Genomic DNA, 17,850 nt, shown 5'->3' with positions numbered 1-17,850 from the left:
AGTGCTTTGTGGTGACACAGGAGCTCAAGGGCATTCACAGAGAATCCTCCCCTCGCAGGGTTCCATGTATTTCAAGAGATGATCACGCTGTACAACTGGCTCTTCATCAAATCATAAACTCATTCTGTGAATTAAAATGGCACTTGGGGCCATAGGGCCCAAGATGTGGAAAGTAGTAAGAGTGTGGAGTGATAGGTGATGGTTTTGCCTTGCTGACAGGAGATGTAGTTGTGATTTGTCTTCCACATAGCCGCAAAAGTAATTCTCCTGGTCTGCACAACCCTGAAAAACATAGATAACTATGGCAGTGAATGATTATCATACACCTTAAAATGAGAGAGCACATTTGCTTCACTATCCTTAACGATTCGTTCTGATCTCCACACTCTTTTTTTTTTTTTTTTTTCCTGTGTCTGTCCTTGGTTCACAAGGATTTTGCTGCTTTAGACCCAAACAGCATTGTGCCCTGGAGTCCTTTACCCTCACGTCAGCGCTGGTGGGACCAAGCAGTACAGAGAGCTTCATAGGAAGAAACATCCTGGGATGGGCAGTAGAGCATATGCTTGCACCTCCAGGAAGGCCCGTCAGGGTTGATGGACTTCTTTCTAGCTGTTTCTCAAGTGCTGGTAGAATATGCTTCCCCAGTAACATCATCAGTTCTGCATGTATTTGTTTTTAGTTCATTTTCGTGTGATGTTAATCAAAGAGTGATTGTGATGATGAGAACTAATTCGTGATCTTCATTATTAGCAATTCCCATTTGAGCCTTGCACATGACAATCCTGAGTGGTTAATTGTTAACTAATAGGTTTAGTGTATTCCCATTTTCCCATGCTGTTTTGTGTGCTGTTATGTTTACCTCTCACCAGCCCTTTCTAGTTTCATGCCTACTATTTGGGGACTTTTGTTGGAGAAATCATGGGAATCACTTTGCATACATCTAGTGCACACCGACAGCCTAAACTCTGTTCCAGAATTCACAGAATTGTGATTTCTGTAGTTCAGCTCAGTGACCTGGCTGTCTGGGGTGGTGGTCTTTCAGACACTTCTATCCTGTGCCAGCTGTACAAGGATTCTGCTTCCTCTGCTCTCCCACCTATCCACCCAAATCTCCCATTCTCCCAAGCCTGGGAATTCGTCATACCAAATTATTTTAAACATGTGTTTGTATACACAGCAAGGTACTTTGTGGAGATAAGTTCCAATCTAACTGCTGAAGGGGATGTCTTATAGCCATAAATTAGATGTACCCACATTTGGAAGAGATTTGGCCTGACCAGCCAGAAGTCAGGGCGGAGTGAGAATTTATAAATAAGGTGTTTTTATAACCTTTGCTTCTCTGCTTCTCTCTAAGGATCATCCTGCCATTCTGGAGGGTCATTCAGAACCCTATTCCTCTAAGTTTGAGACATAGATATTAAAATCCTTTGAAATGAAGTCACCCCAGGCACATTTGTTGCATCATTACTTTCTCAATTTCAAGGTGCATTGAGGAGGCAGAAACATTCCTTAAAGAGATGCCATCCACAATAGCAGGTTAAATGTAGCTAATGCAATCTTAAATTAGCTTTTCTAAGAGTACAGGAAAATACTTACGTATAGTTTGTTATAGAGCACAGGTAATGTGAAAACTACCAGTGCAACAACAAAAAAAGGCTTCTCTTGTCAGAAATCCAGTTGCTTCCTGATTATTTACACCAGTGGAGGAGAATATTGGTGTAGATAACAAAAAAACCACAGCGAATTTATTTACTTGAATTCATAAAGCTATGAGCCAATGTAGTGGCAGAAAACTGGCAAATAGAATCCCAGACCTTATGTAAGTAAGCAATAGCAATGAAAACTGAGAGTGAAAGCTTTAGCATATAGATATATAAGCAGAAATATTTGATATTGCCTTGAAGTGAGCATTCTGTGTAACAAGTCCTGTAGTTGTTATCTCTTTAAATCCAAGGTCTTTAATCTTCATTTATGTATATGGTTTTGGGTGGTTTTTTGTTTTTTGTTTTGAGATGGAGTTTCACTCGTCACCCAGGCTCGAGTGCAATGGTATGATTGGGCTCACTGCAACCTCCGCGTCCCAGGTTCAAATGATTCTCCTGCCTCAGCCTCCCAAGTAGCTGGGATTACAGGCACACCCTTCTACACCCGACTAATTTTTGTATTTTTAGGGTTTCACCATGTTGGCCAGGCTGGTCGCGAACTCCTGATCTCAAATGATCTGCCTGCCTCCGCTTCCCAAAGTGCTGGGATTACAGCCGTGAGCCATCGTGCCCGGCCAGGTTTTTTTTTTCTTTTCTCTTCTCTTCTCTTCTCTTCTCTTCAGAGAAAATCTCTGTCTCCCTGGCTCTTATTAACTCTGGAAATGTGTCTAAGAGACTGAAGCACATTGCTACTTGCACTCTCTCTTTGGAAGGCAAATTCAGTCAATTTTATAATGGTATAATCAGAATTTCTAAAATAAAGAATTTCCATAACTGAATTACCAGGGAGGATTTATAGCTATATCACCTGAGGAAACTTGCCAGTCTTCCTAACAAATATTAAAGATTTCAAGAATGCTTGTATTGAAAAGGAACATGCCAAGCAAAAAAGTGCTTGAGATGACAAGGAAAGACACACACCTTTGTGTGGCTGTGACTGAGATTTGAAAGCGCCAACATCTTTGGGTTCTTATAATCAATTTAATTGACTTTATAAGAACTTAATATTCTGTCAGCTTAATATTCTGTCAACTTAATATTCTGAATTTTTTTTTTTTTTTTTTTTTTTTTTCAGAGTCTCGCTCTGTTGCCCGGGCTGGAGTGCAGTGGCGTGATCTTGGCTCACTGCAAGTCTGCCTCCCAGGTTCATGCCTTTCTCGTGCCTCAGCCTCCCAAGTAGCTGGGACTACAGGTGTCGGCCACCACTCCTGGCTATTTTTTCTTTCTTTTTTCTTTTTTTTTTTTTGTATTTTTAGTAGAGACGGGGTTTCACAATGTTAACCAGGATAGTCTCGATCTCCTGACCTTGTGATCCACCTGCCTCGGCCTCCCAAAGTGCTGGGATTACAGGTGTGAGCCACTGCACCCAGCCTGATTTTCATAGTTGGCTTTCACTTCTCATCTTTGCCGTAATCAATGATATGTCATCCTCTTGACTATCTTCCCATGTGTCATTTCTGGACTAGAGCTGTTGAGTTGTGCATTGAGACTTGGGAGGAGTCAGGAACATGTATTGATTTTTATGACATGGGTAGCACTTAGGTCCCTTTGAGGCTCCTTGATTATTCTCAGTCTGAGTAGGTTTCTCTCTTTATAAAGTAAGTAAGAGTTTAGCAAAAAAAGAAGAGTGTGCTGCAACCTCCTTGTTAGTTCAAACATGAAAGGCATGCCTGTGTGTGTGCCGTTGTTATTCCTATAAGCACTTTTTCCAGATAACTACATCCAAAGGACAGTGATGAGCAGCAGTCTATTTCTGAAAAATATAGTTTGCTCTGATCTTGAGGAAAAAGGCCTTCTCTTCCGAGATGTTAGGTTGCCTCATGATTTGCGATAATCAATTTGATAATTATTGTTGACTTACTGGTTCAGTTCATGAATAATGTCCCAGACTTAGACTAGTATGGCACAAGGATTTTAATCAAGTAGTGCTTGCTTTCTCATGGAGCATTTATCTTGCTTGACTGTTCTGGACTTCAGCCAGCTGCCAGACAGGCATTTTTCATGCTGTATATGTGTAGGAGAATGTGTTGCTTAAATGTTCAGTGGGGAAGTTTCCAACCCACTAAAGCTCGTGGTTACCTTGCCTTTTACCACCGTACTGTTAGAGACACTGAGAATGGATCGCTGTCTTTTTCTCTAGGAATCTATTTGATGGGAAGCATGAATCTTAGTTACTATAAATATTGTTTTCATCCCAGCCTACCTCGCTGCTTCTGAATGAGAGGAGCCCCTTTGGCTGCTCTGAAATACTTGATGGCTTGTTATGTTTTCATTATCTAATGTGCATTAATTTAAATAAAATAGCTCTGTTGCTAGAAGAGTCAGAAAGGAAGAACTTGGCTGGGTGCGGACTGCTTGTGTCACAGAAGTCAGGAAAGTTTGCAGAACTTGGTGTCCTCAGAGGGAGTTTTCAGTTCTGTTGGCTGGGCTGAAAACCTAAAACTCTAAAATCCAGTGACTGTTTCCCCAGCATATGCAATGTGATATTTTGATGCTCACTTACTCTATTATCTGTTTAATTAGCTTGAGAGACTGAAAGAATTTTGAAGGCCCTTCGCTTCTCTGTGGCTGAGAGTTCTGAGAGTCGAAATGTCCATGATTTGGCTCTCTGGAGGATAGAACGCACAGACTTTGTGTTGATGCACGAAAAAAAGTTTTTAAGCTGCTATTCCGTTTTATGTGTTTGTATTATTTCTATAACGATTCATGCTGACATGAAGTGATATTTCTCTGAATTGACCACACCCTGCTGTTCGAGATTTCCCTGGGTAGGAACAGTAAGCCCCAGGTATCATCTCATCCCCAAAATGGACATAGAGCAGGAATTGCTGTACTAGTGCCTGGAGAAGGCTGCCCTCTTCTCAAGGTTAAGAAACTGTGAGCTCTGAATCTTACATAACCTATTTAAAGATAAACTACTTTTGGCTTCCTGGGACAGGGTTATAGGGACTATGTGACATAGCCTAGGTGTCACTTTTTTTTTTTTTTGATGAATATTAAAGATTAAATAGAAGGTTAGTACTGGTCTTCTTACCTCTTTTTTTCTTTTTTTTTCGAGACGGAGTTTCGCTCTTGTTGCCCAGACTGTAGTGCACATGGCGCGATTTTGGCTCACTGCAACCTCCACTTCCCAGGTTCAAGCAATTCTCCTGCTTCAGCCTCCCAAGTAGCTGGGATTACAGGCATGTGCCACCATGCCTGGCTAATTTTTTTCTATTTTTAGTAGAGACAGGGTTTTACCACGTTGGCCAAGATAGTTTCAAACCCCTGACCTCAGGTAATCCACCTGCCTTGGCCTCCCAAAGTGCTGGGATTACAGGCGTGAGCCACTGCACCTGGCCCCTCAATTTTATGTTAAAGGAAGATGAGCTCTTCTTGCCCCAGGGAACTCTGGTGTGAACGTCTCATTTTTGAAGCACCCTTTTAACTGAGTATTTAAGTCAATGAGAATGTTCTGGAAACTGTTGATTAACTATATTTCTTCTACTGAGGCCTCATGAGTATCATGTCTATGTCTTGGTTTCAGAAATGTCTATAAATAGGGTTATTTGCTTAGCTTCCTGCCAAACTTTTTGTCCTAGACTAGAAAGACAGAAACGTGGGTTTCATTACTTTCCAGTTACTCTTTTCCTCTTTTCTCCATCAGGATACCCAAAAAGCAAAGCAGTTCCTGCCTTTTCTTCAGCGGGCAGGTCGTTCTGAAGCTGTGGTGGAATACGTCTTCAGTGGTTCTCGTCTCAAACTCTATTTGCCAAAGGAAACTTGCCTTATCACCTTCTTGCTTGCAGGTAAGTCTTATGTGTTACATGTTACTCTGAGCTCAGAAGTCATCCCTGGAGGCCACATACCCTCCTTTCCCCTGTGTTCTGGGTAGGCCCTAGAGCCCACCAGCATGCTTTTCCTCTCTGGTTGGGATATGCAAACACAGTTTCTAGATTGGATCCTCCTGTCACTGCAGACCCAGCACTGCACCCTCTTTCTGCTCCTCGTTTCTACCAAGCGCAGGATGTAGGAGTAGAGCAACTTGAAAGCACGCAGCCCTTATAGAGCTAAAGCAAAGGAAATTCGAGACTTAGGAAAATACCAACGATGGAATTCTCGGAGTTGGCATTCATTACCCCCTTGAAACAGACCACCCATGCCATGTTAGTTGTGGGGAGGTCTCAGTGGAGCCAAGACACTCTTCACCTGTACCTCCCCAGGCAGTGCCGTTTGTCTCCGTTTCATTCTTTTCAAATGCCATTAAGATCCCAGTCCTTTACGAAACCCCAGCCATGACGTTGCTTTCACACACTCTTCCCACATCAATAGTATTTCTTGTTGTGCTAAGGTTGACGTGCTAAGGCAAGTGATGCTCCTTTCTTTGCTGACTTAATGTGCGTCTTACCCTGTCTTTTCTGGTAGCTTAATATTTCACAAGCCAGAAGGCTATGTATAAACTGTGCTCTTTGAGCAATTTACATTTATGCATTCAAGGAACAAACTGCTTCATTTCTTTGCTGCTGGCAAATAATCGTTATTTATTTCCAGTTGGTACTTCACAGAGACTGCAGTCTTTGAGGGAAAGCTGTCATTTTACTTCCATCACCACCCCAACTCTGCCCAGCCACCCCTGCACACACAAATATTCATTCACTTGTAAAAGATATATCCTGCCATGGTCCCCAGATGCACATGGTCCCCACCTTGCCTTTTTTGTTACTGTCCTGTTGTCTCAGCACTTCTTACGTTGAATTATTGAATAGAATTTGTTATGGGGAAAGAGAAACAGGAGTCATGCTTGCTGTCTCCTGCCAGATCACCTTGGCCTCCTTTTCCTAGAAGGCACAGGTAGTTTCTTGTCTGGATAAGGGTCTCCCTCAGGCCCCCACTAAATGGATTGAGTTATGTGAGATAAGTCACTCCCTGAACACATGACTATGGAGCTCACTGCTGCTGCTTGGCTGTCACTTCTCATTGTGGCTCTTGTGCATACTCTTATAAACTTGATCATTGCACCACTCTGCAGGCCTTCTGAAGGGACTCATTGAAGTGTGACACCAAGCTCAGGGCAGCTATGCAAAAGAAGGGATGCAAAAAAACTCATACCTTATTGGAGGACTGTGCTTTTATTTTTGCTAATGTGAGTTATGGTAAACTGAAGGGCTGTGTGGCAGTGTGTGAGGGAGTCCTTTTATGCAGTCATTTGTGCCTTTTTACTAAGGTTTGGAGAGTTGGAGGCACAGTCATATCCGGGTTTATTGCACTTCTTTTTATTGCACTTCAGATTGCATTTTTTAATAGCTAGGAGGATTGTGGCAACCCTATGTTAAGCAAGTATGTCAGTGCCATTTCTCCAGCAGCACGTGTCTGTCACATTTGGTAATTTTCACAGCATTTCAAACTTTATTATTATTATATCTGTTATGGTGATCTGTGACCAGTGATCTTTGATGTTACTATTTCAACTGTTTTGGGTCATCATGAACCACAGTCATATAAGATGGTAAATAAACTTAATTGATAAATGTTGTATATGTTCTGACTGCTCCACCCATTGAATGATAAGAAAACCAGACAAAGTTGAGTGCAGTGGTGCATGCCTGTACTCTCAACTACTCAGTAGTAGGCTGAGCCCAGGAGTTACAGATCAGCCTGGGCCACATAATGAGAACCTATCTCAAAATAGAAAAGAAATCGAAACAGTCTTATTGCTGATACGGAAACATTTTAGTGTTCTGGATAGAAGATCAAACCAGTCACAATATTTCCTTAAGCCAAAGTCTAATCCAGAGAAAGCCCTCTGGATTTGACTCTCCTCAGTTCTGTGAACACTCAGAGGTAAAGAAGCTGCAGAAGAAAAGTTTGAAGCTGTTAGAGGTTGGTTCATGAGGTTTAAGGAAAGAAGCCATCTTCATAACATAAAAGTACAAGGTGAAGCAGCAAGTGCTGATGTAGAAACTGCAACAAGTTATCCAGAAGATCCAGCTAAGATCTCTGGTGAAGGTGACTACACCAGACACCAGATTTTCAATGTAGATGAAACAGCCTTCTACTGGAAGAAGGTGCCATTCAGGATTTTGATAGCTAGAGAGAAGTCAATGCCTGCCTTCCAAGTTTCAAAAGACAGGTGGACTCTGTTGTTAAGACCTTATGCAGCTGGTGACTTTTAAGTTAAAGCCATTGCTCATTGACCATTCCAAAAAGCCTAAGGCCCCTAAGAATGATGCTGAATCTACTCTGCCTGTGCTCTGTAAAAGGAACAACAAAGCCTGTATGACAGCACATCTGGTGACAGCCTGGTTTATGGAATATTTTAAGCCCATTGTTGAGACCTACTGCTCAGGAAAAAAAAAGATTTTTTTTCAAAATATTACTGCTCATTCACAGTGCTGCAGCTAGCTGGTCACCCAAGAGCTCTGAAAGAGTTGTACACAAAGATTGTACATGCCTGCTAACACAGCATTCATTCTGCAGCCTATGTATCAAGGAGTAATTTTGATTTTCAAACCTTACTATTTAAGAAATATGTTTTGTAAACCTAGAGCTGCCATAATTAGTGATTTTTCTGATGGATCTGGGAAGCAAATTGAAAACTTTCTGGACTGGATTCACGACTTTAAATGCCATTGAGAACATTCGTGATTCATGGGAGGAGGTTGAAACAGCAACCAACATAAACAGAAATTTGAAGGAAGTTGATTCTAAGCCTAATGGTTGACTTCAAAGAGTTCAAGACTTCAGTGGAGGAAGTAACTGCAGATATGATAGAAATACTAAAAGAACTAGAATTAGTAGTAGAGCCTGGGGATAAAACTGAGTTACTGAAATCTCATGAAAAGAATTTGAACAGATGAGGAGCTGCTTCTTATAAATGAGCAAAGAAAGTTATTTCATGAAATGGAATCTGGTCCTGGCAAAGATGCTGTGAATATTGTAGAAATGACAACAAAGGATTCAGAATATTACGTAAACTTCAAGAAGCAGCATCAGGGTTTGAGAGAATGGACTTTAATTTTGAAAGAAGTTCTAAAGTGAATGAAATGCTATCCAACAGTATTCCATGCTACAGAGAAATATTTTGTGAAAGGAAGAGCCAGTTGATGCAGCAAACCTCATTATTTTTTTGCCACAGCCACCACCTCCATCAGCAAGCACCACCCTGATCAGTCAGCAGCCATGAACATGGAAGCAAGACCCTCCAACAGCAAAAAGATCATGACTCACTGAAGGCTCAGATGATCATTAGCATTTTTTAACAATAAAGTGCTTTTATTAAACGACAGTATAGGGTGCACACTTTTATATGCCCTGGAAAACTAAAAATTTGTGTGACTTGCTCTGTAGCAATATTCACTTTACTGCAGTGGTCTGGAACTGAACCTGCAGTATCTCTGAGGTATGCCTGTATATTTTCAACTCATCCTCTGCTCTGCAGCTGAGAAAGAAAAGCATCGTTTTGGCAATGTAGAGCTTTATCCCAGAGGTAAAAAAGAGAAACCATATTATTCTTCCTGGGAAACTTGGCCACAAATGTATAGGGGAAAGAGAACATTGAAGTTCTGTCTTTTAAACTCTAAACTACCTGAATGGAGCAGGCTCAGAGCACAGACCATCTTGGCTGGAGTTTTCCTGCAGAATTCTTCTAGTTTTACGTTGCTTAGACACAAGCAGTCTGATCACTCGACTCTGTATCAGCCAGTTTCTGTGTGTATTTGGCATTATTTTAAGCTTAGCAATTCAAAAGGCATTGCCTGAGTTAACTTACATTGTGAAAGATAGATTACACAGAAGCAAATACGTGATAAAAATATAAGCCTTTTACATTTTTCTCCTGCCATAGTGTATGCTGTTATATTATGCATCTTTTGGTTTCTTCAGAAACCTGGCAAGAATACAGGACAGGGAAAAGTCTTAAGAGAAAGCAGATCTCAGTTTGCATCATGGCTCTACTGTGTATAAGCAGGTGACTTTAGCAAGGTTATTTACCTCTTCAAGCCTCAGTTTACACATCAGTTATAACTTCCTGCCTCATGATTGTTGGAGTTTAATGAGTTGAATCTAAAACAAGCCCATTATAAAGCAGATCATCAACAAATATGCTCCTTCCCCTTGCAAAGAGTTATTGTTTTTGTAACTAGAGTTTACCTTGCCCCTCAATTTGGAGTGGCATGATTGTGCAGCATGTGTGCACATAGCTATGGCTCTATCATAGAAATTGTGACCTGCGCGTTACTGGAAATAAGTCAAGAAAAGGAGCTGTGCCAGTCTACTTCTGACTAAGCTTGCTGGAAGGAAGGCTTTTCCCTCTGAGACTTTGGAGCAAGGAACTCTGCATTGTCCTAAAACCCCATCCCAAAGAATACACAGGTAAGACTCAGTCCTAGGTCTCAGGAAACACCCAAGGGAATACAGACATGTAAACAAAATGTAAAGTTGGGTACTAGATGAGAGAATATAATTATGGACAAGGTCTAGAAGTAGCACTGAGAAGGGCATGATTATTTCTTTAGGTGGACATCAGAGAACACCTCCCTAAGTGCTGGTATCTTGAGCTGTGTTTTGAAGTACATATAAGAGTTTACTGTGTTGGGGAGGGGGAGTAGAAGGAGATGCACATTCTAGCTAGAGATAGCAGTGTGTGCAGAGTTTTAGAGGTATGAACATCTGCGTAGATCTGGGCAACCATGTAGCCGTTGTTACTGGTGGAGTATAAAGAGTGAGGAGGGTAGAGCGTGGAGTCAGGCTGACAACTCAGACACGAGCTAGTCCTTCTATTTTAGATTACGCAGTGGACCTTCAGAGTCACTGGAGAGGGCATTAAGCAAGGGGGGAGCATGCTCAGACTTGGGTTAAGAAAGTTCATTTTTGTGGATACATTGGAATAAATGAGGGGCAAGAGTCTGGGAGAGCAATTAAGAGGCAAGAGAGTTGTAGAGGTCTGAAATCTGGGGAGAAAATTGGAGAGATTTGGAAAAGTAGGAGGTAGACTTGATGAGATTCTGGGAATGCCTGGTTTCTTTTTGGTCAGGAGTAGGGGGTGGTGTTGAGTGGTGGGGAGAAAGTAAAAGTGTCCTAGGTTTGAGCAATCAGATAGATTGAGATGTCCACAATTAAGGGCAACATAAGAGTAAGAATAGGTTTTAGGAACAGGTTGTTTGTTTGGTTTTGGAATATCCATGAGAATGTTCAGGCTCAGGTCAGGCAGACATCAGCATAGAGGCAGTAACTAAAACTGTTACAGTGCCTAGAGGACAGGTTTACAAAGTGTAGGCACCCTGGAAGACACCAGCCTGCATGGAGTGGGCTAAGTGTTTATATATGGACTGAGAATATACGGTCAGAGCAGTAAGACAGTCGAGACAGCATTCTTCTGGAAGCCAAGGGAGTAAAGAATTCCCAGGCATCAGCAGTGTCAGAGTTTACATAAAACATCAAGTATATAAAAACTGGAAAGTGCTTTTATGCTGTTTATCTACTAGTAAGTCACAGGTAACCTCTCTCAGTACAATTTCATCAGAGTTGAGTCAATTAAAGGTAGATTAGAGGTGACTGGAAAGTAAAAGTAGGAAGTTAGAAACAGACTTACTAAGTACAGATTGCACTTCCCTAATATCTAACAGAGAATGGAAAAGTCGTGTAGAAAGTAAAAGCCAAAGGGTGAAGGTAACATTCCAAGGATGTCAGCATCTTGAGTGCTTTTAGAACTGTAATTCTTATTCAAGAATCAAGAAGATATGGATAGCTGAAAAGGCTATTCAGTACACCTATTGTTTTCATAGTATCAATTTTAGAATGTAAAACTCAACAAAATATTGGCAAATGAAGTTATAAAAAAGATGGAGTAAGAGATTATCCTGGGGAACATAAGATTTGAAATGCTGAGAAGCACTGGTCTGAATTCTGAAGAGAAGGAATCAGGAAAGGCTGCACAAGGATAGTGAATGGAGCAGTGATCTAGAAGAAACAGAAGGGATAAGATGCATGGAGAATGTGGATTGAGGGAGTAGGCTTGGAGAGAGAAAGATCCCTTGGTCTTTTAAAGCTACCTACAAAGCTGAAAGTGAGTATAGGCATGCTATTCATGTTGTAGGATTATTCGTCTGGGCAGCGATTGTCCTGCTAGAGCTTTGCAAATATCTGTTGTATGCACTCTTCATTATGTAAGCGTGGCATTCTGCTGGAAATGTCTTTGCAGTAAGGAGGGAGTTTGGGTTGTGATTCTCAAGGGGAATGCCAAGATAATTGTTGGGTGCAGTCCCTTATGTGCTGCTCTCATTAATCCCAGCCTTTTGGAGAGCCCTCTGTACTTCAAGGTGGGGTGGACACTTTCCATTTTTATGTGGCCTTTTTTCAGGCAGACGGCCCCACAGCTTGATAGGGAGTGGCAGTTGGCCCAAGCCAGCTGGCCATTCTGTCACGGTTCCTGCACCCCTGTATGTAGAATGATCGCTTGGTCAGATGGGATAGCAGGTGGGGCTAGAGAAGTCAGCTGTAGCCAACAGGTCAGTGCCTCCTGAACACTCGTGCCCTCTAGTCCTTTAAGCACCTTCCTTAGGCTTGGTCGGTGAGCAGGTGACCTTACAGCATCAGAACTGAGACTGTTCAAGGTCTCTCTGCCTGCTGCTGTGGCCTCCTCCTTAGCGTGCTGATTTCAGTCTCGGAGGCAGTCACAGTCAGTTCTTGTCCATAGTTAGCAAGGAAGCCAAGATCCCTGGGCAGCCTGCATTTGTTAAAAAGCATCATTTTTCCTCATCTGGCCTTTAGTGAGCCCCACACGTTTCCTTCCATGAGAGCAAAAGTGGTTCACGCAGTTTTTATTTTCACTAGTCATGTGTGTCCCATTTTACTTTAGTATTTTGCCTAGAGGGAGATTGAGTCACATATTTGGAAACTATTTGGCTCTCAATTCATGCTTTTATTTTTTGCTTTCTTTTTCTTTTTTTTCCTTTTTTTGGAGACAGGGTCTTACTCTGTTGCCCAGGCTACAGTGCAGTGGCCCCATCATAGCTCACTGTAATCCCGAACTCCTGGGCTCAGGTAATCCTCCCTCAGATCCTGAGTATCTGAGACAACAGGTGCATGCCACCACACCTGGCTAATATTGTTTGTTTTTTGTAGAGACAGGGTCTCAACTATGTTGCCCAGGCTGGTCTCAGGCTCCTGGCCTCAAGCAGTCCTCTTGCCTTAGTCTCCCAAAGTGCTAGGATTGTAAGCATGAACCATGACACATGACCTCATGTTTTTACTTAAAAGCCCCAGTGGGTGTGTAGTATTTGTCTTATTACTATGACCTTTATATTGAGTGTCCTTATTGTAATTCCCTTATTAGATCTTAAGTATCAGGGTCATGCTGCAGGCACAGTTCAGGAAGTAGCCCTGTTGGATAAGCATAGCAGGTATCAAGGCATGGTGCCTACAAACCAAATACTTTTCTCCTGAATTGGAAGAGAATAATAATTTGAGATTTCAGTGCAAAGTGATCTAAGGAGCCTTATAGCAGATATTTGGAGTCTTCTGCCAACTCACTGAGTGAGTCCACCATGCCATGTTTGCATTTCCTTAGTGTTAAAGGTGGTACTGCCATAAGTTTGAGGAATTACAGGGTGAGGCAGGCAGGAAATGGATGCCAGTCACCTTGCATGGAACTCGTAGTACAAACCATCTAGAAGGCAGCAGCCACTTGACGGGGAGTTCCCATGTGGATCACAGCAGGTGACTTACAATTAACCAGTTACCTATTCGTATGAGATAAGACAAGAAAACGAGACTTCTCTTTTCCTGCCTTTTAGCATTTTTCTTTCCCTCCCCCTTCCTCTCCCTCTCCCAACCTTTCTCCCTTCTCCTCTCCCTCTCCCTCTGCCTCCGCCTCTCTGTCTCCCTTTCTGGAGCTGGATTATGACAAGGGAGGCATTGAGAAAGGTTCTAAGTGTCTAGGATTTGATAAATGGTAGTGGGCTTGTACATGGTGAACTAAAGCTTCGCCTGTGTGTCCTTTCACCCTGAATGCCTTTGAATGAAGTTCCTCATTTCCTTCTTTTTCTTTAAGATCTCTTCTCCAGCCAATCCTCACTGGAATATCAACTGCCTGTTTCAATAGACCAAAAACTTCTAATGAGAGGAGGGAAGGGAAGGTGAACAGGAGTATCCTCCTCACCTCCTGGTCCCGGGAATTGTGGGTCCCCATTGATTACCAGTGCCTAACTAAATGACACAATTAAAACCAATGTATGTTTAAGTGAGAAATCCCATTCTGCTATCACAGAGGTGCTAATGAATCAGGCTGTTATTGTGGTTGTGTTTGCTAGGCTTCTATCCTTAATTAAGCAATTACAGGGTCTGCTGATACTTATGAATTCCTTTCAGATGCTTTAATTGAATTGCAACTTAATGGATATTTGTAAAGGGGGGTATTCTTTCTCTTGAGACTTCCCAGTTTGATTCTGTCTTCACTGCCTACTTTCTGTTGGGTCCCATTACTAGAAATGGGCAGCTTAACATGAGACTTTCCTGGAGCTGCTCTAGTTCTTTACTTCTAAAGATATCATTATAGGAATTATAAGAATTATGTTCATGTCTGGGGATCCTGGAGAGTCACTTACAGGAAAGAATTAACACAGTGAACAGATTTGGGGAGTGTTTTTTAATGAGTCCAAGATTTTTACAAGCACAGATTAAGAAAGGTAGTCTTCAGTGGTTAAATTTTGGATGATACATAAATTAGTAAGATAACTTCTCCCTCGAATATCTTTGAGTCTAGTTGTGTAGATGGCCATACAAAAAAATGTAAACAAGGAAATACAAAAGAGCAGTTATCAAAAGCATAGGCCACATAGTATAAGAATACAGAGCAAATAACAATTGTTGAATGGAAAAGTTTTCCTCCGGGCGATGGCATTTGAATTTCCAAGGTCTGCTACATTTTCTTTGGGCAGGTTGGGTTTGATTTATCTAGGCAGAAAAAGTTGACCTATATCAGATCTCAGGAAGAGCTGCCTAAAAGAAATGGACATATTCATCAATCATTGTTCTCTCCACTTTTGTATTGGTGTGTAAATCTCCCTCTTAGCTCTCCTGCTATTGAGTGTTCACTGCTCCACCTTCAGCTCCCCATCTCTTCAGGCACACCGTCACCCACTGGTCATGTGAATGAAACCTCCAATTACACCCTGATTATTTTCATCTTTACATCATGAATCATCCCCAGAATGAGCCTCTTCATGCTTGTGGGTCATTCAGTTACATGGTTATTTAATAATTTTTTTTTTATATTCAGTGGGCACAATGCTAGGAATACAGAAATGCGTGATATAGTTCCAGCCTTTAAGCAAAGTAATTGTGTCTGCTGGAGTAAAGAATGTATTGACATGAAGAAAAAAAAATGTTTTAAAAGCATAAGGGTAAGCAACACATGCCTTAAATACTATACAAATGAAAACAGCTCAGATTTTGTAAAACAATAAGAGTAAATATGTAACTGCTGTCAAAAAGGCTGGTTCAGAACTCAGAAATACAGAATGCAGAGAGGAGTGGAGCCAGGTACTGAACCAGCCCAAGTCATTGCATTCCTGGTGTACGGTGTACCGTCTGAGGCCCATCCTTTTAGGAAGGACATCAGGAAACTGCAGGTGGTCAGATCAGAGGAGGATGAACAAAGATGCTAAGAGCCTCAGCATGCCAATACCTGAAGACTGGGAGTAGGAATTAAAAGACTTCCATGACATAATCGAGTGTTTCAGCATAAAAGAGGGAGAAATATGATTTGTTCAGTACCCATTCCAGAGTAATAAATAAAGTCATCACTAAAAATAAGATTTGTTTGGCCTGGTTTAATGGCAGTCACAGACCTTGGAGCTAAAACACTTAAAGATGAATTCTTGCTCTCCTGCTTCCTAATTAATTATTTCCGTCAGACTGGCCTGCATATCTTGGTGTGATGCTGGTGACCTGGAGGTGAGGGAGACAGCAAGGCCCATATGGCATTTATGTGCCAGCCTATCTAGGGCCTCCTATAACTAGGAAAAGATAGTCCTGGTGGTGTCATCACCTTCTATGGAGCCAGTCGGACTGCGGAGGATGGTGCAGCCCTCCTGATTAGGGTGTTCAGCCCTTACCATCTACTGGGTTTTATGTGCCAAGAAAAGATAGATGCTGATTTACCCTTGCTGTTAGATGATAGGCCTGTGGATTGGCTTTGGATGGGTAGGTCAGTGAGGAGATTCCTTCCTCCTGAATTCTCTGACTAGTGTTTCTACTTTTCTGTTCTAAAGCCTTCTATTGTGCTTTTTACTCTTATGCTTTCATGTTTTAATACTGATGAGACAAGGGGAGAAAACATCCTGGATAGAGATGAGGCCTGTCTTATGCAGAGCTAATGAGGCCAGTGGAGTGTTAGAGAAGGTCAGTGCTGTGAGCTTTTCCCCAGGTGTTCCTTTTCGGGCCCTTCTCCTTCCCTCCTGCTTTAAAGCTCGTTCTGTCTCAGTCTATTTAGGGTTGTCTGGCTTGCCTTCCACCTGGTGGGCATTGGGGGATGGAATGGGAAGCTTCCAGAAATCTGATGGCTTTTCTCTGTTGGATTATTTCCAAAAACAGCACCTGTCTCATTGGTTGTGCCCAAGTGCTTCAGTTCTAAGTCCCTTCTTGTGGCTTTCCCAGAGGAATACATTTCAGTATAGATTATTCAACACCATCTTGTCAACCTGTGGGCATTTCCCACCAGCCACTTAGTAGTAATGTTGACAAGCTACTGTACTACTCACCACCACTCCAGCCCTGTGGGGGAGTCCATTTTATCAGACTAATAGTAGAAAATGGCAGAACCTGGATGCAGGAGAGGGAGTGTAAATGGTTTGGTAATTTGAAATTAAAGGTTAATGCTTTGAAATCTGGTAATGGGCAGCCCCAGGGTGAACAGTGCACACTGCTGTAAGACTTAATCCTGGTTGCTGTGGAAACCATCTCAGGAATCCCCCACCCCTTTCAAACAGATTTGACTGGGTTTAAAAAATAAATAAATAAAACCATTCTTCATCATTGAAAAGCTATTTGCCCCCTTCCCCAAACTCCAGGTCATTGCTTACCTTGAGTTTCTTTCAAAAGTTTTCCTGAGGCTTCACCAGTCAGATGGGCTGGATCTGTTAGAGTTTGGGCCTGGCTCTTTGTGTGGAATTTGAATGAATAGCACTAATATGGGAACTAGAAGACACTAGGTGTCCAGTGTGGGCAGCATGTGCAAGCTTGCTCTCCTGCTGGCCTTGAGGAGGTGTCGTAGTTTCAGTCCTGGCACTGGACAGGGCCACTAACCACAGAATGCACTTCCTCGTTGCCCATGCGTGGGGGGCTCTGAGGAAGCCCAAGGAGCTGCTCTTCATCTCAGTGCTGTGGAGTGTTCCCAGATTCTGCTGCAGGGCTGCCAGGCACCAGCCTATGAGGAGCAAGAACAATCCACAGAAGTTCCTTTCATGTTTGGAAGGCATCTGAGACACAACTGCATTCTCTCCATCATTTTATTTCATCATTAGAGCTTTTTCCAATTTACTTAAATGACCCTTTAAATCTAGACCTTGTAAGTTTTTGGGCTTTTTTTTAACCAAAGCTTCTTCACCCTTTGCCTATGATGAAGTAAATGAGATCTACATCTCATTTGGCTCCCTGCAAGATTAGCTTATAGGCTTCTAAAGTGGGCTTTGGAGAAAACTTTCTATTCAAGCTTTCTGGATTCCCTGTAGCTTTTCCTTATTATACTTATTATACTCTGTAATGCTTGTACAATAGCATTCCTCAGTAAACCCTCGTAACTCCCATGCTTACCTTTACTATATGTAGGAAAATATTTAAATTGACTGGTTAGTCTGCGGCTGGTGGAGAAGTTCCCATTTCCCTGCCCTTGTGTGCCTCCTTTTCCTGAGCTTGTACATCTGCTAGTGATTTTTCTAGGGTTAATTTGGGTGTTTTTATTTTTAAATTGGAACATGGTGTCTGTCTCTTCTCTGTGTGTGTTTTGGATGCAGCCCCTGTGCTAGGCATGCGGTTATTAACTCCACTGATATACCAGTTCGCTCATTAGCATTTGCATTTTAAATTACAAGCTAGAGCAGACGACATTTATGCTATATTTGTACCATTGCCTTCTTCATGAATGATGTCGTATGTGCAGGGAATGCAGAAA

The 17,850-nt window shown here is 42.0% G+C and overlaps 2 protein-coding genes across 2 annotated transcripts in view; one reads left to right on the top strand and one right to left on the bottom strand.

Annotated features, from left to right (window-relative positions):
- Positions 1-17,850, top strand: part of SND1 (staphylococcal nuclease and tudor domain containing 1) — a 452,156-nt gene that overhangs the window by 283,116 nt on the left and 151,190 nt on the right. The window contains exon 15 of the mRNA XM_033195134.1: positions 5,350-5,491. Within this exon, the coding sequence (XP_033051025.1) occupies positions 5,350-5,491 (142 nt within the window). The remainder of the gene's footprint in view (positions 1-5,349; positions 5,492-17,850) is intronic.
- Positions 14,337-17,850, bottom strand: part of LRRC4 (leucine rich repeat containing 4) — a 90,720-nt gene continuing 87,206 nt past the window's right edge. The window contains exons 5-6 of the transcript XR_004433349.1: positions 16,763-17,106; positions 14,337-14,678 (exon numbers count right to left, since the gene is read on the bottom strand). The gene's annotated coding sequence lies outside the window, so the exon portion shown is untranslated. The remainder of the gene's footprint in view (positions 14,679-16,762; positions 17,107-17,850) is intronic.

This window comes from Trachypithecus francoisi, unplaced genomic scaffold (genome assembly GCF_009764315.1).
Source record: "Trachypithecus francoisi isolate TF-2019V2 unplaced genomic scaffold, Tfra_2.0 Lachesis_group4, whole genome shotgun sequence".
In the NCBI taxonomy this organism is placed as follows: Eukaryota; Metazoa; Chordata; class Mammalia; order Primates; family Cercopithecidae; genus Trachypithecus; species Trachypithecus francoisi.
This window is presented reverse-complemented; position numbering and strand designations above follow the sequence as displayed.